Below are 22,568 nucleotides of genomic sequence, written 5' to 3'. Positions count from 1 at the left end.
AGTTAGTTATCTGACTGTACAGAATGGTCAGATTTAGAGAATCTGAGAGCCTGCTTCTTGCCTTTTCATATTTCATCACAAGTATCCTTGACATATAAATAGAGCACTTTATAAAATATTTAAGAGACAAGCAACTAGGCATATGTTTCTTTAGTTATTTCCTCTCAATTGCTTTTTCATGTAGCACATGCTCTGGATTTACTCTAGACATTTCTACTCATTTTAATATGGATCCCTAACAGGTTGCTGCTATGTCTTCGCTCAGGATTTTAGGGGGCGTTGGGGATTGGTTATGTTTCTTTAAATTCTTAAAAAAAATTCAAATAACAAGCATTTTCTCTTCTCTCCTCACAGTTTAAAAGAAAAAAAAAGAAAATCCAAAATCTTCATGAGAAATATCATTAGTTAAGCAGAACAGATTCCTTCTTTATCCATGTCCATAAAGATGTCTCATTCACATTTATTTTTTGCCAACACATTCCTTTTATCATTTTTTCAGATACAGGTAGAATATTTTTAAAATAATGCTTTTTTGCCTTTTGCAATCCAAGTTTTTTCTCTTCCTCTTTTTCTTCCCTTTCCCCTCCCCAGGTGGCAATCTGATATAGGTTATTCCAATGTTGTCACACAATGCAAAATTCCCCATTCCTCATATTGTGAGAGAAGACATATATTGCACATGTAAGAAAAGAATCATAGAGGAAATAGGACAAGAAATGTCATGGCTTAATTTGCATTCATATTCTGACACTTTCTTCTATTGCTGTGGATAATACTTTTCATCGAGTCCTTTGGGTTTTCTTGGGTTCTTGCATTGCAGATAATAGTTTAGTCCTTACAATATTTCTGTTGATGTATACAGTGCTTTCCTGGTTCTACTCACTTTGCATCATTTATACAAGCCTTTCCAAGTTTTTCTGAAATCATTCCATTCCTCATTTCTTATGGCATAGTAGTACTTCATTACAACTATAAACTACAGCTTTTCAGTCATTGGAGGTATCCTGAATTCCTTAATGTCCCTAATTTTTCAACCACCATATAAATGTCAGAGAATGTAGTATTTATTTTTATATATATATACACATATACATATATGTATATAAATATATATATTGTAGTTATTTCCCTAGCAGGCCTCACAAAATACGTGGGGAGCAGGACAAGGCCAAAACTTTCTTCAGGTTTCTCTCAGTGCTAATTAAGAGCAATCTAGGCCATATGAGGGTTGCCTAATTGGGTTGTTTGTTCCCTAAGGTAAAGGGGATTTGTAGGTAAACAGTTTCCCCAGTCCTGCTGCTTTTAGATTTTTTTAAAAAAAACACTGCTGTTTTCATTCAAATTAAGGAGAAAAGAGAGGGAAAAAATGTTTTAGACTCACCTGCTCTAGGAGCTGTGTTTTGAAGCCAAGTTAGCTCTTTAAAAGACTGACTAACTTGAGCAAGTAATAAAGAGAGAAAGGAGAGAAATTTCACAGAAATTTAAGGGTCCTTGTCACACCATTCGTGGATTAGCCAGACTGTAAGGATAATTTAATGTTGTGACCTAATCTAAATTTGATTTTTGGTTGCCAGGGGATATCCCATATAAAATACCCAAGTCAGTTTGGAAATATATGGTGGTTTAATCAATATATAGGGAAGAAATCAAGAAGAAAGAGGGAAAAGATAGAGGATTTCTCCCACCCAGCCTGTGCCAGGTGAGCCATGAGATCCTTGAAGATTAGAGGCTTTCTCTAAGGGGATAGTATTTGGAAGGTAAAGGAGAGAAAAATCAGCCTAACTCTGAGAGATCTCAGAGAAGAGCCTCACTAAACTAGGTTACTAGTCTTCCTCCAGTATTGTATCAAGGAAAACTCACTGCTAAACTTGGACAACAGCAGCCTCCACACCAAAATGCTGACACACTCAGCAAGCTGCCACCAGCCACCTCTCTGCTGTCCAAGAAGCCCAAGAGAGGAAGTGACGTGAAATACATGGACGGTTTTTTTCTTTTTTTCTTTTTTTCTTTGATCATTTCCAAACATTATTCATTGGAGACAAAGATCATTTTCTTTTCCTCCCTTCCCCCCCTCCCATAGCTGACGCGTGATTCCACTGGGTATCACATATGTTCTTGATTGAACCCATTTCCATGTTGTTGGTATTTGCATTAGAGTGTTCATTTAGAGTCTCTCCTCAGTCATATCCCCTCCACCCCTGTAGTCAAGCAGTTGCTTTTCATCGGTGTTTTTACTCCCACAGTTTGTCCTCTGCTTGTGGATAGTGTTTTTTAGATCCCTGCAGATTGTTCAGGGACATTGCATTGCCACTAATGGAGAATTCCATTACCTTCGATTGTACCACAGTGTATCAATCTCTGTGTACAATGTTTTCCTGGTTCTGCTCCTCTTGCTCTGCATCACTTCCTGGAGGTTGTTCCAATCTCCATGGAATTCTTCCACTTTATTATTCCTTTTAGCATAATTGTATTCCATAACCAACATATACCACAATTTGTTTAGCCATTCCCCAATTGATGGGCATCCCCTCATTTTCCAATTTTTGGCCACCACAAAGAGCGCAGCTATGAATATTCTTGTACAAGTCTTTTTACTTATTGTCTCTTTGGGGTACAAACCCAGCAGTGCTATGGCTAGATCAAAGGGCAGACAGTCTTTTATCACCCTTTGGGCATAGTTCCAAATTGCCCTCCAGAATGGTTGGATCAATTCACAACTCCACCAGCAGTGCATTAATGTCCATACTTTGCCACATCCCCTCCAGCATTCACTACTTTCCATAGCTGTCATGTTAGCCAATCTGCTAGGTGTGAGGTGATACCTCAGAGTTGTTTTGATTTGCATCTCTCTGATTATAAGAGATTTAGAACACTTTTTCATGTGCTTATTAATGTTTTGATTTCTTTATCTGAAAACTGCCTATTTATGTCCCTTGCCCATTTTTCAATTGGAGAATGGCTTGATTTTTTGTACAATTGATTTAGCTCTTTGTAAATTTGAGTAATTAAACCTTTGTCAGAGGTTTTTATGAAGATTGTTTCCCAATTTGTTGCTTCCCTTCTGACTTTAGTTACATTGGTTTTGTTTGTACAAAAACTTTTTAATTTGATGTAGTCAAAATTATATATTTTACATTTTGTGACTCTTTCTATGTCTTGCTTGGTTTTAAAGTCTTTCCCCTCCCAAAGGTCTGACATATATACTATTCTGTGTTTGCATAATTTACTAATAGTTTCCTTCTGTATGTTCAAGTCATTCACCCATTTTGAATTTATCTTGGTGTAGGGTGTGAGGTGTTGATCCAAACCTAATCTCTCCCACACTGTCTTCCAATTTTCCCAGCAGTTTTTTATCGAATAGTGGATTTTTGTCCCCAAAGCTGGGATCTTTGGGTTTATCATATACTGTCTTCTTGAGGTCACTTGCCCCAAGTCTATTCTACTGATCCTCCTTCCTGTCTCTTAGCCAGTACCAAATTATTTTGATGACGGCTGCTTTGTAATATAGTTTGAGATCTGGGACTGCAAGGCCCCCTTCCTTTGTATTTTTTTTTTCATTATTTCCCTGGATATCCTTGATCCTTTGTTCTTCCAAATGAACTTTGTTATGGTTTTTTCTACATCAGTAAAGAAAATTTTTGGAAGTTCCATGGGTATGGCACTAAATAGATAGATAAGTTTGGGTAGGATGGTCATTTTTATTATATTGGCTCGTCCTACCCATGAGCAGTTAATGTTTTTCCAATTGCTCAAGTCTACTTTTAGTTGTGTGGAGAGTATTTTGTAGTTGTGTTCATATAGTTCCTGTGTTTGTCTCGGGAGATAGATTCCTAGGTATTTTATTTTGTCTAAGGTGATTTTGAATGGGATTTCTCTTTCTAGTTTTTGCTGCTGAGCTGTGTTGGAATTATATAGAAATGCTGATGACTTATGCAGGTTTATTTTGTATCCTGCAACTTTGCTAAAGTTGATGATTATTTCAATTAGCTTTTTGGTTGAATCTCTAGGATTCTTTAAGTAGACCATCATGTCATCTGCAAAGAGCGATAACTTGGTCTCCTCCTTGCATATTTTGATGCCTTCAATTCCTTTATCTTCTCTAATTGCTACTGCTAGTGTTTCTAGTACAATGTCAAATAATAGAGGTGATAATGGGCATCCTTGTTTCACTCCTGATCTTAATGGGAATGCATCTAGTTTATCCCCATTGCAGATGATATTAGCTGATGGTTTTAGATATATACTGTTTATTATTTTTAGGAATGACCCTTCTATTCCTATGCTTTCTAGTGTTTTTAATAGGAATGGGTGTTGTATTTTATCAAAGGCTTTTTCTGCATCTATTGAAATAATCATATGACTTTTGTTGGTTTGCTTGTTGATATGGTCAATTATGTGTATGGTTTTCCTAATATTGAACCAGCCTTGCATATAGACGATTTTACAACACTTTCCTGGATCTCACATGTACCAATCATATCTTGGGCTTGACTTGGGACAGCTCAGGGGTCTATCAGTTGTTTCTGATTTGTCATTTGCTAGCACATGTCTGTCATAGGCCATTCTCCTAAATACTTAATCCTTCAGTATGGGTATAGACATTCCTGATTTTGTTGGGACTAAGTAGGGTGGAGTAATCAAAAGTTTACACATGGTGATTTGAAGCATTTTTTCATATGACTAGAAATACTTTTAACTTCTTATCTGAGAGCTCCCTGTTCATGTCCTTTGTTCATTTGTCATTTGAGGAATTGAAGTTGAGGGGTTCAGTCTTTCAGAATAGAGACAGAGGAGAAGAATGTAGAACCTCCCTTTTCAAAGCAGGGTTCAGGGGAGACAGCTGATGTTTATAGGTTTGGCTCAGTGACAGGAGAGGGGGTTTGAAGGTTTTCTCCCTTCTGCCTTCCCTCCTTAGCTATGGCTGCTCTACCAGATTTGCTCTTGTCTCCCCTCTACTACTTGAGACTAAAGAATCTCCCCTTGATCTGTTCTCTCACACTTGATTCATAGCTAGGGGAAAGAATTATTTTAATGTCAGCTCAATCAGGGTAATACAAAGGAATTACTGGCAGGGAAAGAATGGGAAAGGAAAGTGGGAAAAGGGGAGTTCCTGTTTCTGTCTAAACCCTTTTCCTTCCCTCCTCGAGTTTTGGGGGAATTCAGGCTTTGGCACCCTAAGCCCCCTGAGAGAAAGTTGGGTTGACTCACCCTGGGTTTGGCCCCTAGGCCACAGTTCAGACCTAAGGCAACAGAAGCTGAGGTAAAGTCTGACAGAGATTCAAAAATGCCTTTCTCAGGTTTTTCCTTTAATAGTCTTTTTCATTTGGGAAATGTTGGGGGGGGGGCAGGATTTTCAGTTTCAAACAGGAAAAAGTGGGTAACCCTCAGGAGGCAGTCTTATTCAACCTTCTCTGTTTGGCTTCTCCTGACTGAGAGACCAACTGTTCTTCCAGCTAGAATCTTTTGCTGTCCTCCAGATTCCAAACTCCTGAGGCCTCTCCCCCAATGAGGAGATTAGTTCCACACACTCTTCAGCCTGGCACCTTTCTTTACTGCCAACTTCTGTCACAGAATGTCTTATACTTTTATAATTTTGCCTGACTTCTCTATACATTTGAGAAATGAATCCTTTTTCAGAGATACTTGCTATAAAATTTTCCTCCCAGTAATTTTCCTTCTAATCCCCTTCTAATCTTGATTGCATTCATTTTGTTTGAACAAAACAAACCTTTTAATTTAATGTAATCAAAATTATTCATTTTACTTCTTATAGTATTATCTTTGTCTTGTTTGGTCATAAATTCTTCCCCTAGTCATAGGGCTGAAAGATAAGCTATTCTCTGTTCCCTTAATTTGTTCATGGTATCAGCCTTTATTTCAAGATCCGGTATCCATTTTGATTTTATCTTAGTATATTGTGTGAGATCCTACTCTATGCTTAATTGCTATCATAATATTTTCATTTTTTTCTAGCAAGTTTTGTCAAATAATGAATTATTTCCTCAAAAGCTTGGGTCTCTGAGTTTATCTAGTACTAGGTTACTATGATAATTTACCACTGTGTATAATTACCTAATCTGTTCCTTTGGCCCGCTACTCTATTTCTCAGTCCCAGATTGTTTTGATGATTATTGCTTTATAGTACAGTTTGAGACCTGGTATGCCTAGGTCTCCATCCTTCATATTTTTTCCCCCATTAAATCCTTGGATGATCTTGACCTTTTGTTCTTCCAGTTGGATTTTGTTATTTTTTCCTAGTTCTATGAAATAATTTTGGGAAGTTTGGTATGGCACTGAATAGGTAAGGCAGAATTGCCATTTTTATTATATTGTCTTAGCCTACCCATGAGCAATTAATATTTTCCATTTGCTTAACTTTGACTTTATTTGTGTATAGTGTTTTATTGTGTTCATATAATTGATGGGTTTGTTCTGGTAGGTACCCTGCTAAGTATTTTATATTGTCTTCAGGTATTTTAAATGGAGTTTTCTTTCTGGAATTTCTCTTTCTGTCTCTAGCTGTTGAACTTTGTTGGTGACACATAGAAATATTAATGATTGATGAGGGTTTATTTTATATCCTGCAATTTTTTAAAGTTGTTTCAATTTATTTTTTGTTGATTCTCTTGAATTCTCTAAGTATACTATCATATGATCTGCAAAGAATGATAATTTCATTTCCTCATTGCCTATTCTAATTCCCTCAATTTCTTTTTCTTCTCTTACTGCTAGAGCAAATATTTCCAGTACAACATTGTATAGTAATGTTGATAATGGAAATCCTTGTTTCAAGGGATTGGGAATGCTTCCAGCTTACTTCTGTTACAGATAATGCTTGCTAATGGTTTAAGATAGATATCATTGATCATCGTAAGGAAAGCTCCATTTATTCCACTGTTCTATTAGTTTTTTTTCCTAAGAAGAAATGAGTATTGTATTTTTTCAAAGGCTTTTTTCTCATTTATTAATATAATCATATGATTTCTGTTGTTTTTGTTATTTAAATGGTCAATTATGCTAATAGTTTTCCTAATAATGAATCATCCCTGCATTCCTGGTATAAAACCACCCGGTTATTAGTATAGGATACTCCTTGCTAGTATTTTTAAGATTTTTGCATTAATAATCATTAGAGATCTTGATCTGTAGTTTTCATTCTCTGTTTTTTTCTCTTCTAGGCTTAGGTATCATCACTATATTTGTGTCATAAATAGAATTTGGTAGAATTTCATCTTTACCTTTCCCCCTACCCCAATTAGTTCATATAGTAATGGAATTAATAGTTATTTGGATGTTTTGTAGAATGCATTTGTGAATCCATCAGGCCCTGGAGATTTTTTCTTAGGGAATTTTTTGATGGTTTGTTCAATTTCTTTTTTTCTGAAATGGGGTTAAGTATTTTATTCTTTTAATGTGGTTAATTTATATTTCTTCAGATATTCATCTACTTTTCTTAGATTGTCAGATTAATTTGTATATAGTGAAGCAAAGTAATTCCTAATAATTGCTTTAATTTTTTCTTCATTGGTTGCAAATTTACTTTTCCCTTTTTGATACTGGTAATTTAGTTTTCTTCTTTCTTAAATAAAATTAACCAATGATGTATCTATTTTATTGTTTTTCCTCCCATAAACCAGCTCCTTTTCTTATTTATTAGATCAGTATTTTTCTTATTTTCAGTTTTGTTAATCTCTCCTTTGATTTTTAGGACTTCCAATGTGTATTTAATTGAGGGGGTTTAATTTGTCTCTTTTCTATTTTTTTTTTTAGTTGAATGCCCAACCCATGGATCTGCTTTTTCTGTATTTTATTGATGTTAACATTGATAGATATAAATTTCCTTCAAGTACTACTTTGGCTCTATCCCATAAATGAAATTATTGATTTTTTCTATAATTTGTTCTTTGACCCACTCATTCTTTTGGATTAGATTACTTAGATTCCAATTACTTTTTTATTTTCTTTATGTTGAGCTGTGTTGAATGTAATTTTAATTCCATCATGGTCTGAAAGGGATGCATTTAATATTTCTACTTTTCTACATTTAGTTGTTATGTTTTTGTGCTTATTATATGATTAATTTTCGTGAAAGTGTTCTGTGGTGCTGAGAAAAAGGTATTTTCCTTTCCCATTTGTTTTTTCCACAGGTCTATTATATTAATGTTTTCTAAAGTTCTATTTACTTCTTTAACTGATTTATTATTATTTTTTTGGCTTGGATTTATCTACTTCTAAGAGGGGAAGATTGACATTTCCTACTAGTTTAGTTTTGCTGACTATTTCCTCCTCTAAGTCATGTAATTTCTCTTTTTGGAATTTGGATACTTTGTCATTTGGTGTATATAATTTAGTTCTGATATTGAGTTGTTGTCTTTTATCAGGATGTAATTACCTTCCTTATCTTTAAATGGGTCAATTTTTACTTTTGCTTTATCTGAGATCATGATTATTATTCCTGCTTCTTTTACTTTAGCTGATGCATAATAAATTCTACTCCTGCCCCCTACTTTACTCTGTGTGTCTCTGTGATTTAAATGTGCTTCTTATAGACAGCTTATTGTGGGGTTCTAGTTTTTAATCCACTCATCTATCTTCTACAATTTTGTGGTTGAATTCATCCCATTTACATTCAATAGTTGTGATTACTATGTGTTTCTTTATTTCCCCTTTGTATATCCTTCTCTCTTTCTCCTTTTAGTTTTTGACTATTCTCAATTGTTTTGCTTCTGAGCACTGCTGCCACCAATTCACCTTCCTTCCTACCCATCCCCTTTTCCCCTTTCCCTATTTTCCCCTCTCTGTTCTCTATTGAGTAAGATAGGTTTCTATAGCTGACTTAGTATGGATGTTTTTCCTGTTTTGAACTAATTTCAGTGAGAATAAGGTTCACGTATCACCAGCCAACCCCGCATCTTCTCTTATACTATATTGACTCTTATGTGCCTCTTATGTAGGTCATTTCCCCCTTTCTATCCCCTCTTTTTTCTTAGTATGTTCCTTTTTCTTGTCCCTTATTTATTTGTATGGATATTATCCCATCTTGGACTTTGTCCCTTCCTTCTGTTTTTGAATACTTTTTCTGTTTGTCCTAATAAAGTTCTTAAGTATTTTAAGTATCTTACATATCTTCGGTTTTTAAGTACCTTAAAATCTCTAGTATCATAGGTATATTAAGTATCTTAATTACCATTTTCCCATGTAAGAATATTATCAGTTTAACCTTACCGAGTATCTTAAGTTTTTACTTTTCTGTTTACCTTTTTAAGTTTCTTTTAAGTGTTGAATTTAATCCTTGAATTTTCTTTTCAATCCTGGTCTTTTTCATTAGGAATCCAAAAGTCCTCTATTTAATTAAATATCAATTCCCTCCCCCAATTGGAAGATTATGCTCAGCTTCACAGGATAAATACTTTTGGAATATCATATTCCATGACTTCTGATCCTTTAATGTAGAAGCTGTTAAATCTGTGTATCATTCTGCATTTTAAAACCATCACCTCTTTGTCAGTGTATATAGCATATTTCATTATGAGTCGGCATGAGTTCATCGTGAAATTATGGTGGTCATTGAATTGATCAGATTTCCTAGGTGTTTTAAAGCTGTGTATTATTTTACAAATTGTTCTCTGAGTTCTATTCATTTCACTTTGCATTAGTTCATAAAAGTCTTTTCAAGTTCTCTGAACCCATCCTCTTCAGTTTTTTATGGGCACAGCAATATTCCATTATATTCAAGTACACAATTTGTTTAGCCATTCCTAATTGATGGGTACTGAACCCTTCCTGATTTCCAGTTATTTGCTATAACAAAAAAATACTGTTATAAATATTTTTGTACACATGCATTTTTTTCTTCTTTGATCATTTTGCAACAAATATTGAGTAGAGGTATATCAGAGTATGCACAATTAATTGACTTTTAGGACAGAGTTACTTTTCTTACTCTACTTTCATTATTAGAATTTATTTTATTTTCAGTTCCAAATTCTTTCCTTTTATCACCCATTAAGAAATCAAAACAAAAGCCATTACAAATATGTATAGTTATGCAAAATAAATTCCCATATTAGCAATGTCCCAAAAATAAAAATAAAAAGTAGAAAAAGAAAGAAAAACATATACTTCATCTGCACTTTAAGTCTATTAACTCTCTAACTTGTTTCATCATGCATCCTTTTGGAATTACAGATGTTCATTTTGTTAACCAGATTCCCAAATCTTCCAAATATATTGATCATCTTTACAATATTAATATTATTGTATAAATTGTTCTCCTGGTTCTGCTTACTTCACTTTGTATCATTTCATACAAATTTTCCCAGGTTTTTCTGAAGCCATTCCTTTCATCATTTCTTATGGAACAGTAGTATTTTAGCAAAATCATATATCATAAATTGTTTAACCATTCCTTAATCAATTAATATATACTCAGTTTGTAATTCTTTGCTGTCACAAAAAAAGAACTGCTATTTTTTCGGTACCTCTTTCTTTTTGTTGTGTAGACCTAGTAGCAGTATCCCTAGGTTAAGGAATATACAGTTTAATAACTGGAGCATAGTTCAAAATGCTTTTTGGAATTGGCAGTTAACACCTCTACCAGTATTACAGTAATGTTTATGATGTCAACTTGCCATTTTCCCTTTTTAAAAAAATCATCTGTCAGTCTGATGGATGTGAGATAAACCTCAGAATTACTATAATGTAAACTTCTCTAATTAGTGATTTAGAGCATTTTTAATATGACTATTGATAGCTTGGTGATCTTCCTTTGAAAAAGTACCTGTTTATATTTGTTTAGGGGAATCATTCTAATGCTATAGCTCATGAGTCCCCACCCTCCATGATTATCAGTAGATTACAATTAGTCAGGTATACCTAATTAGCATTTAGAAAGACATTTTTATTTGGGTGGTATAAGAACACATTTTCCAGAAATCTGTGATACAGTCTACAGGAAAATGAGTTCAAGATTAGAGAGTATATTTTGTGAAGGATGTAGTTCACAGTTCCTGGTTGTTGGAAGTCCCCATTTCTCCTTTTCTGACTATTCTTAAAGTTCCTCTTAGGAACAGCGAGCACTTTCTCTTGGACTCCTTGCAGGTGTTTTCCCTCAGTGAGTCTAGTTTGTTTTCGGATCTCAGTGCAGATACTGACTATATCATCTGTTTGAGGATGTTGCTAACTAGGATAACAATGGAAAATCCCAAATGCTCTGACTCTCTGAAATTCACAAGGTCCTTCTCAGTCCAAGGGTATAGAGGAAATGAGTCTCTTTTCCTCCAGTTATTCTCTTTTAGATAGTTGGCTGGAATGGCACTTTCCTCTTTGTGGTTAAACATCTGAATGTTTGGGTTCTGAATTGGCTTACTATTTTATTAAAAAACCTCCAGGATATGACCAAATCTCATCAGTCAGTCCATGTTCAGTCACATCCTTTCATCCAGTCATTTCCTGCATTTTTACACTGAGCTAGGATTTTTACACCAAAATATTTGTATTGATTGAGTTGAAAAACTCTAGGGCTCCCTATATCTAGATTATACCTCTGATTTGTTAATTGACTGATTGTGAGTGTTCTTATCTGATAAATGTGTAAAGGCATCAAGTACTTTATGTGGAGTGGATGATTTGATTGATTAAATTAACACTCACCCCAACAAATATCCATATTTTTCTTCTTAGTTACCTTTTTTTCCTCCAAAATGACCTTTTTAAACAATTCATCAACACTCTCATGATTGTGTTGCCTTTAAAATGGATTTCTTTGGTACATACTTGGGTTTGGCACTATTACTTTTCCTGATTTCTTAAAAAAGACCATTATAATTTCCTCATAAAGAGCACTGGGGACTGATATTCCTTGTGTCTAAATATGATAATTTCTGTCACTGATAATTGAGAAATTTATTTTTTTTAAATTCTCCAACCAGTTTCATACAGAAATACTATTAGGAATATCAGTTGAGTCTTAAGCCATGTGTCCTGTAGACTTATTTTTACTTGTACTGCTTTCATGAGTGAATACTGCTTGTAATAAATCTCAGAGAGCAGGCATTTATTAAGCCATCTTCCTCAATATCATATAACTGAGTTTGTTTTAAAAGGGTGCCATCTTTGGCTGCTATGTCTTTCAGCTTAGTAACTAGATCAAGTATTTGTTGGCTAAGGTGGTTTCTGGTTTCTTTCTGTTGCTTTGACAAGTGATAATTAAGGTCAATATCTTGACCTTTTTCCATTTCTTAATTTCCAGCTTTGATTGTTAGATTTGGTCAAGTAAAATTCTTGCAATGATACTTAATTTCTTTTTCTCATCTTCACCATTTCTTCTAATTTAACTATGATTTTGATTTTTTTAAACCCTTACCTTTTGTCTTAACCACTCAGCTGCCCTCAATTTTAATGCTTTAAAAAAAACTATTAATTTTTGTTCTAAGTAGTTGTTGGTTGGACTTCTATTAACTGGTAGTTATATTACTGTAGTACTTCCATATGCCTAACCACTATTTTTCTATACATATTTTTCAATACATAGTATTGGTTCCAAGGCAGAAGGTAAGGATTTAAAAAATAAAAAAGAAGGTAATGACACTTAAGAAGTTTCTAGGTAATCTATAAACCTTTGACTCCTCATTTCTGAAATTGAATCCGTATTCTAATGTTTTTCCTATCCCTTCCTGTGCCTTCTTTTTTTAATTGAAGTCTTGGAGTATCAAGGTACATATTGACTTGGTTTTGGGGATCTTGTTAAGACCTTGCAGCATTTCTCTACTTCATCCCTTGCAGGAGATACTAGCATGAAGTACGAATAACATGGAAACAGGTTTTGAACAATTATATATATATATATATATAACCCAGTGGAACTGCTTGTCAGCTTTGGGAGGGTAAAGGAGAAAGGGGGGGATCATGAATCATGTAACCATGGAAGAATATTCTAAATAAAAATTAAAAAAAGAAATTAAGGAATACTAGCATATTAGCAGTAATCACCCCCATTGAGATCTTTTTGCTTATACTAATCATGAGCACTGTAAGACAATGACAAAGCATCCCTTTAAATGATGTATATTTTTGCATTTGGGTATACAGTGAAACTAATCTGAGAAAATAATCTGTGTTAAAAAGATGACTTATTTTGGACTGAGGAGTACAATTCAACTTCATTTGATTTTTCAAAGGAGAATCTATAAGCCACCCTTCCATTTAGTTACAGCCTCATTTTTCTTTTGGTTGATTTTTTTGTGAAAACATTGATATTGATGTCATTTAGTTTAGCTCTTTCTAAGAGTGTTAATTCATTGGTCATTGGATAAAAGTCTTACATTATGAGTACCCACAGAATGACAAAATGACATAATGAGTAGAACTCCAGACAGGAAGAATTGAGTTCAAGGTCAGCCTCTGACACACATATTACTTTTGGGTTCTAGGCGAGTTAATTGACCTCTCAGTGTTTCCAGAAAATTTTCCAAGATTATAAATTGAAAAGCAGTTGCTGATCTATTTTGATAAAGGGAGTTTCCTCAACAGGAATTCTCTAGGCCAATGATACAGATCTAGGTTAAAAACAAATCAAAAGAAATAAGCACAATAATTGTTAATGTTTATAGATAGTTTAAAAATGATGTGATTTTTATTTCTTCAAATCCACCACCAACACTGTGGAAGAGGGCCATGTTTTTGTTTCTGTTTCATGAATTGTCATAGTCATATAGTTATTTAGATAGAAGCCAACCCATGTTATGAGTCTTCCCAAACTAAATTGGTTTGAAAATATTACCCTCTATTTTTCCATTACTGTGTCCATACTCTAAGGCTTTCCATTGTGATAGGACTTTCCAGAGTTTATGTTCTACTGTCAAAGCCTTTGAGAATGCATGGTCATCTCTATACCATTATTAGGTATTAGAGTAAGAACTTACGCTCATATATTTAGAATACTCCAACGCTCCAGTGTTCAGATGGATCAGTGATCTCATTGCCATGGTTTACTCCATCCATGCGTGCTCATCTTCTGTGACTCTTTACCTGCTTTCTCAGAATAGCTTAGCTAAACATGGAGAGACTCATCACCAATAAGATGACCAACTTGGTGAGGAATTCTTTGGACACAACAGCTTATGAAACAAATGAACATGTATAAAATAGTGCCTGGTACTCTTTAGCACCATTCCATTCCAGTGACAGGATCAGAGCCAGCAGGGAAGAGAGAGATTTAGCCTGATAGTTAGCACTTCTATAACACTTTAAGCTTTACAAGGTGCTTTATAAATATTACCTCATTTTATCCTCACAGTAACCCAGGGAGAGGGATATTGTTATTACCCTCATTTTACAGATGAGGAAACTAAGACTGCCAGTGATTGGGACTTTACCTGGGGTTATATACCTCTGACTTCATGTGCTCCACTCTGTTATTGTACCTAGCTATCCTGGCTAAGAATCACACATCTGGAATACCAATAGTTAATGTTTGTAAATCTTCCAAAAATTGTTTGGTTCACATTATTAAATATTCCTCCCCGCCCCCTTAGTCTTTCTCCAATACCATTCCTCTCATTATCATCAATATTTTACTAAGGACATGCCTTAACCTCAAATATTCAAAATGGATAGGAAAGGGAGAGGGGAAATTAAAACAGCATTTGCTGCAAATATAATATAAAAAACCAAGTGATCTGTGCACAAAAGAAATAAAAACAGTATGCTTTAATAAATCTAAAAGGGGGAGAGAGATAATATACCTAATAGTTATGTTACAGTGACTTCTTTGGCCTTTCTGAGAGCCTGGTGTGTTTTATTTCCAACCTTCTCCAGACTTGTGCAGTACTCTTATGAGGGTGATGAGGTATCTAGATCTTGTCATTGGTTCAAGTGCCCACCAGTTGTGCTACCCAATTTTAGGAATTCATTTACTTAACAGAATAGCTTTTACAAAGGAATGTTTACTCCAAAATTATATATATATATATATATATTTAAAAACTTGTACAAACATTCTGTCAATATTTTGGGGGTGGCGTAATATCCCTTTGATCTCCTCAACTTCTAGGGAAGAGAATTAGGTTCATGGCTTAACCATTCCTATGTAGCATCAGACCCATTATATTCTAGGTCCAAGGCTCCCTTGAATTTATATCTCAGGACCCTGGCTTCTTACAGCTTCTCTACTGGTCTGGCAACATTATTCAGCTTGGGTTTCTGCTTCCAAGTCTACCAGAAGCTTCCACATTCAGGACCCCACCACCTATACTTTCTGCTAAAAAGGACAACTAAAATAAGTCAAATTTGTTTCTTGGGGCTGTGGGTTGTAATGGAAAGGAGACCTCCCCCTAGATTAGTGGGTTGTGCCCATGCACTGGGTGAAGAAGACCTTCTCCTTTAGATACCATTGGAAAGAAAGACGCTATGCCTCAGTTGGGTAGATTTAAAGATGGAGCCAATTCTAGATACACAATGGAAAGAGGCTAGTCTTGCCTGCATAGTAAAGGAATGAAGGATGCCTTCCCCCCCTCCCCCAAAGGCAGGTATTTGGCATGTGCCATGTGAATTCCTCCACCTTGGGAGATCTGGGCATACATGAAAGCCTCATTACAGGAAGAACCTTGGGAGGTCACAGATTTTAATAGGCTTTGAGTAGTTCTGTGGGGGGGGGTGTGGAAAGCATGGAGATCATTGCAGATCTATATAACAGAATGAGCAAAGGGGCATAGATAATAAGAAAGCAGGGATAGTAACGTAATGTTTTGCTTGACAATATTATTGATGGGGAAGAGAGTAGAGGTGAAAAGAACTATTAAATGACTGTTGCATTTGTCCAGGTGAGTGGTAATATGAGGTGGTGGTATAAGGATAGGGTGGCATAAGGATAGACAGGTGGTATAAGGATAAACAGATAAATAGGAGAGGCATTGGGAAGTACTATACAGTTTAAAACATAATTTAGTCTTTTCTTTTTTAGTTTTTTTTTCCATATATTTTAGCTTTATCCTCTTAAGAGGCTAAGAACTGATTGATGTCAAGAGGCAATATTTCTGGAGGCAACTAGGTGGATTAATGGATTGAAAGCCTGGTCTACAGATGGGAGGTGTTGGGTTCAAATATATCCCCAGACACTTCCTAACTATGTGATGCTGGGTGAGTCCCTCAACCCCCCATTGGCTAGCCTTTACTGCTCTTCTGTCTTGGAACCAATATACAATGTTGATTTTAAGATTGAAGGTAAGGGTTTAAAATTTTAAAAAGAGACAATTTTCTGTCATCCTTTGTATTCTTAGCACAATACTTGCCCATTCAACTTTGCAGAACAAATGGTGAGTAATTGATCAGTTGTTTGCATAGTCATTTTCAGATCTATACAAGATAGAATTTCTTGTGTTTATGGTTGGGGTTGCTTAGCCTAAGAGCCTTATATTAGTTTGGGATATTGGTTTTATATAATTTTGTAGTGCTGTTGCTTACAAATCAATTGTATTATTGAAATTTTAATTTTTCATCCTTGCTTTTGTTGCCCTTTAAAAAATAACCTTCTAGAATGACACTGTCACACTTACATGGATTATTTTTAGGGCGATGACCTACTAGTCTAGGGTAAATAGAATAAATGGAAATTCCTTTCTTCATATGCAATATGAAGTAGTATTTTATCTATGTCTCAGATCATTTTTGACTATTGACAAATTCATCTATTTTTTAATGGAACTAATTTAGATTGTTTCTCAGAGATAAGGACCAAAAAAAGACCTCAAAGAACATAGTCCAAGTGTGTCCTTATTTTACAGATGAAAAAATTGCCTCAGAGAGGCTTGGTGACGTGCTCAGTGTCTGAGGTAGTAAGTAGCAGAGTTAGAATTTGAACCCAGATCGTATAATGTCAAATTCAGTATTCTTTCTACTTTGTGCTGCTCTGGGCTAGAAGTTCTTTCTCTTCACCTCTTTCCCCACAAACAAACTAGTGAACAAATCATTAACATTTAATAAAGGGTAGGAGGCTGATAGGTGTGTTTTGAATTAGCTAGAGGGAACAAGAAAAGTCCAACATTTTAACATCATGACATGTCACCAACTCATCTTTAAATTAATGGAGGGGGGATTAAGTTAAATTGCTTTGATTTCCTCATATCCATAGTTTTAAAAATCTTATTTGAACATCTATCAAGAATTGAACTAGATAAGCCTTACCATCTAGATCATCCACTACTAAATGAAAATCAAGCCTTTCTCCACCTCCATGAGTTGAGCTAAAATTGTTTAATTAAAGCTGTTTAATTTATTGCTGCATAGCCAATGCTTTAATATCAGTTCTTTGATATAAAAAGTATCAAGATATTAATGCTTCAATTAATGATTTAAATATAAGTAAGATCTAGCTGCATTTGAAGTTGGCTACTGATATTTTGAAACATGTAGGAAATGAAAAATATTTCATCAGGGAGAACTCTTACATTATGTTTAAATTATTCATGAAATTTTATGATTATTTTTCTTATATCTGAAAAATTTAAAATGCTGATAAAAGTCTACTACCCAAGTATATAATTGAACCATAGAGAAATAACCAAACGGTTTCAGATGGAGGCAGGATAGTTTGATAAATATACTAGGTAGAATTTGTATCGATAGGGGTACTCCCCCTTAGCAAGACAGCTCATAACCCATTCATCCCTTTTCATCCTGTATAATTCTAGTTAATGGCATTCTGTGAAATCTTTATAGTGAAACTGCCAAACACATTGGATTTCTCTCTCTCTCTCTCTCTTTCTCTCTCTCTCTCTCTCTCTCTCTCTCTCTCTCTCTCTCTCTCTCTCTCTCTCTCTCTCTCTCTCCATCCATCCATCCATTTTCCATGGATGGATCTCTTCACTACCCTTTGGGTAACTCGTAACTTTAATTCTTTGGAGGCAGTGGTATTCTAAGACTCGGCCATATAGCAAACAATATATTTGTTGAATCATATGAAATACAAATTGACCTATGCTTAGATACTTTAATGGATCTATATTCTCATCAGTGTACATACTTCCTCCAGAGATGCAGCCTATCTATGTCTGCCCATTCTAGTTGACTCTTGTCTATTTCCTTCTATGAATTTTTTGTAGGGTACAACCAAAGGGCTGGGTAGATTTTCTATATCACTTGGCATTCCAGAGGATACCAATGGGATAGTCCATTCATTATCCTTAACTCAGTACAAGACCAACTCACTTCCTTTTCCAATTACATATCGCTTTCGTGATCTTTTGTGCCACTCCCCTGCATAATTCATTGTTAATAATATACTTGTACCTTTCATATGTTTCTCTGTTGCTTCAGCTAACTCATAGCTTTTAATTCTTTGGAGTTTGTGATATTTCATCATTCACAGCAAAAAAGCAATACTAGAAGAATGTTGATGTTAAAAGTGCGGCTTTGTGGAAAAGTTTGCTATTCAGTTGTTTTAGTCATGTTATACTCTTTAGAGCCCCATTCGGATTTTGGGGTTTTTTTGGACAAAGATGTTATAGTAGTTTGCCATTTCCTTCTCCAGCTCATTTTTTATAGAGGAAAAAAACTGAGGCAACCAAGGTTAAGTGACTTGCCCAGGGTCACTCAGCTAGTAAGTATCTGAGGTTAGATTTGAACTAGGATCTTATGCCACATGAAAAACCCTGCACAATTTTCTATTTTAATCCTGCCCATTTCCCTCCTACTACCTTCTTACTTGTGGATCCTGTTCACTAAGGGTTCAATATTCATCTAAGATATACATATCTGCGGACCAAACTCTATGGGATGTACAGCAAACTGCATATCATGATCATAGTAACAGCTGTTTTTTTTTTTTAATGATTCTTTTCCTGTATGCATTAAAGGTGAACTCTTCTTGATTGTTGGGGTATCTTGTTTAGGAGGCTCTGCAATCTTCTGGGGCTTGAATATCAGCAGAATGTCATATTCAAATCTGGAAGACCTGTCTCTATGGGGGATTAATAAATTAATTGATCATGCATTTATTAAATGTCAATTATGTACCAGGTATGCTAGGTGGTAGGTATATATCGACAAATGAGTGTCAGTCCTTTAAGACTTTATAGTCTAGTGGAGATGGTGGAAGATACTATATAGAGATAGATAAATAGATAAAACATATTAAGTGCTTACCATGTTCCAGGTAGTTTTCCAAGTGCTGGGAATTTAAACACAATCAAAGAAGGCAATCTCTGCCTTTAAGTAACATATAGTATAATGGGGAAGACAACATATAAAGGGGAACTAGGAAGGGGATAGAGGAGGGGGTGAGTGGCCTATATATAGGGTAAGTGGAACCCTGGCTTTGGCAAGATAAAGCAAAAATCATTTCTCAAAGCTAAGGGACCTATAGGTGGCATCAAGGAGGTGGGACAGTGGATAGTGCTGGGGCTGGAGCCAGGAAGATTCACTTTCTTGTGTTCAAATCTGGCCTCAGACAGTAACAAGCCATGGGACTGCTATGCAAGTCTCTTAACCCTATTTGCTTCAGTTTCCTCATATGGAAACTGGAGATAATAACACTGATCTCTAGGGTCTCCCCTCAAAAAAAAAAGGAAAAGGAAAATATACTTCAATCTACACTGAATCCATCAGCTCTCCAGTACTCTGTATCAGTTCATACATGCCTTAGTTATCAATAACCACAGATCCTTTTATGTGTGTTCCCATTTCTACAAAATATGAGAACAATTCACACATACACATAGGATGAGGGTATGAAAAAGTATCCCTAGTATTCACAAACCATATTCTCTGGGGGATTAACTCTTCCCAGTCACACGATTGACTATAAGGAGCAGAAGATATATGATCTCATCGTGCTTATTTGTTGCTTAGTAGGGAAAAAATGGATTTTATTTAACAGAGCAAAAGAATCTTTTAAGGACTCTCCTCCTACAAGATATCTCCCCTGTACCAGTCAAAATCACATGAAACATTTAAGAGTTAACTGATGACACTATGATAATTAAAATGCATTTTTACTAAATATGAATTATATATATAATTTCTAGTCTTAATGAAATTGTACTCATCTTATGTCAATATGATATAAAGTTTATTCCTTATATTAAATTAGGTGGATGAGCATTGGCTTTGTAGTCAAAGACCCTAGGTTCAAAATCTGTCAAAACTTAGTATCCCACTGACTTGAGTACATATGCCATATATTTATATATAAATTATCTATCTGCCCATCTGCCTGCCTGCCTGTCTGTTCTATCCTATTGATCTATCGATCTATCCATTTCCATATGATTGGTTTCACTTGTAACCCTGTGTATATTATTTTATGCATTTAAATACATTATTTTGAGAAGGAATCCATAAGCTTCACCAGATGGCCAAGGGCTCCACAACACAAAAAAATGTTAAGAAGTCCTGATCTAAATTTGATGGGGAACCTTTGAAAGGAAATATTATAGGCTATATTTAGGTCTCTAGGTTATACCTTTGGTAGTAGGTTATTAAGACAGCCAGGAATTAAAACCAAATTCTTCCTCTACACATTTAATCAATCTGCATCTATTAAATATCTACTATGTCTAATACTAATGTCTAGAATGACTGCCCCCCTTCCCCAAATCCCTGGTCTCAAGGAGCTTAATATCAAGGGAGACATGTGTATATAGGATTAACATAAAAATATATGCAGAATAGATATGAGATTTTGCTGGGAGAGGTCCTGGCAGTTTTGGGGATCAGGAAAGGTTTTCTATAGAAACTGGTGCTTGGCCTGAGTTTTAAACTAAGGAACTGCTCTTTCCAATAAACCTGCTTGTAGCTTTTGAGGAAAAAAAATCAAATACCCTTACCTTCCACCTTAGAATCAATACTGTGTATTGGCTCCAAGGCAGAAGAATGGTAAGGGCTAGGCAGTTAGGGTCAAATGACTTGCCCAGAGTCACCAAGCTGGGAAGTATCTGAGGCCAGATTTAAACTCTAGGACTCCCTATCTCTAGGCTTGGCTCTCAATCCACTGAGCTACCCATCTGCCCCGCTCCCAATCAGATCTATTTATGAAGCATTATAACATTCATTGGTGGGTTATTAATGAAATTTAACATTTTAATACATTGAAGCACTATTAATTAAAAAAAATGAAATGCATGAATTCTTTTAGTTTTTATATTTTTCCTATTGCCATTGTAGCAAATCTTAGATTTGACTAACAATTTTTCATATTTTCATTGTGCTGAGGGAAGTTTCTTTTATTTCTAATTCTGCTTTTTTTTTGCTGCATTTAAAAAAAAAGAAAAGAACTATAACTGTCTGTCCTACCCCCAACCCTAATAAACATCCTAGTGAGTTTAAAATATCCTTTACTTCTACTACTGATAAAACACTATATACATGTAAAGAAAAAAAGACTATTGAACCTCAATTTAATTTCCCCAAGCCTGTGGTGGTCTTTTTATATCAAAAATCGACAGTCATTTTGGTGAGGTGAAGACTGTTATAAGGTTTTAATACGAGTAACATATTGCATGATGTTGAGTTTCCATAGCAACCGCCGGGATATTCTCTTCCTTTCTGTTGTGCTTTAGTCTTTATGAACTGGTAGAGGAGCCCCTTCATCCTTCAAAGATTCGTAATTTCATCAAAGTGGGTGCTCCCTTGAATGGCACAGATCACAACCCCTCTTTGCCTTAGGAGATAGTCTTTGAAAGCTATGGCAGCCAAAAACCTCGTCCCCCTTGACCAGCTTCTTTTGAATTTAGCCAGGTTGATCCTCAGTCTCTAGACAGGAAGACAGCCCCTCATTTATCACTGTTTGAAGCCTTTTAAGTTAAAGTAGAACCCCCCACCCGACTTACACTCCCCTTACCTCCCCAGGCGCTCAGGGGCATTTGTTGGGATGTAGTCAGTCTTTGTCAAGTGCAGGAATTTCTACATACTCCAGAATAAAGAGGAATAGGAATAGGATTGTAAACTACTTCTTATCTAAAGTAATGAATCCATTTTAGGTGATATTAGTAAATATTTGGTTCAGAGCTAGTCTAAGTGTAATAGGCAGCAGCCTGTGTGTGATTTCAAGGGCTCTCTGAATGTATGCTTCCTATTCCTCCTCTTGCACTTGGTTCCTTGTGTCTGAAATTCCACCATTTGATAAATTCTTTTGGCTTGAGACACTTGTTAAAATACCAAGTGCTCCCAGCAGAAGTAATAAAGTTTTGTCAGCCTTTAAAAAATATTTAGCATAATTTTATTCATGTTTACTTTGAAGAAGAGAATATATCATTCACTTAAAAATATACAGTAATTGGAGGTGGCCAGGTGGCTCTGTGGATTGTGAGCCAAGTCTTCAGACAGGAGGTCCTGAGTTCAAATTTGCCACTGATACTACTTCCTAGTATTGTGATCCTGGACATGTCACTTAACCTATATTGCCTAGCCCTTATTGATTTTCTGCCTTGAAACAAATATACAGTATTGATTCTAAATGGAAGGTAATTAAAAAAAAAAGCACAGCAATTACAGTGTCTTACCATAAGCAACTTTTAGTTTACAAAATAATGATATACCCTAATTATGTCATTGTCCACAAATCTTGCATTACA

At 35.2% G+C, this 22,568-nt stretch overlaps 1 protein-coding gene across 26 annotated transcripts in view; it reads left to right on the top strand.

Moving 5' to 3' along the window:
* The window catches only part of DST (dystonin), a 612,681-nt gene that overhangs the window by 72,505 nt on the left and 517,608 nt on the right, over nt 1-22,568 (top strand). Inside the window, exon 1 of one of the 26 annotated variants that reach the window (XM_056814300.1) lies at nt 13,953-14,092. The exons of the other annotated variants lie outside the window; for them this stretch is intronic. Within the exon in view, the coding sequence (XP_056670278.1) occupies nt 14,057-14,092 (36 nt within the window). The 5' untranslated portion in view covers nt 13,953-14,056. Of the gene's footprint in view, nt 1-13,952; nt 14,093-22,568 lie in introns of those variants that run through there. 26 annotated transcript variants of the gene reach the window in all.

Source organism: Monodelphis domestica, chromosome 2, assembly GCF_027887165.1.
Source record: "Monodelphis domestica isolate mMonDom1 chromosome 2, mMonDom1.pri, whole genome shotgun sequence".
Classification (NCBI taxonomy): domain Eukaryota; kingdom Metazoa; phylum Chordata; class Mammalia; order Didelphimorphia; family Didelphidae; genus Monodelphis; species Monodelphis domestica.
The sequence above is the reverse complement of the archived record's forward strand: the minus strand, read 5'-3'. Positions and strand labels throughout refer to the sequence as shown.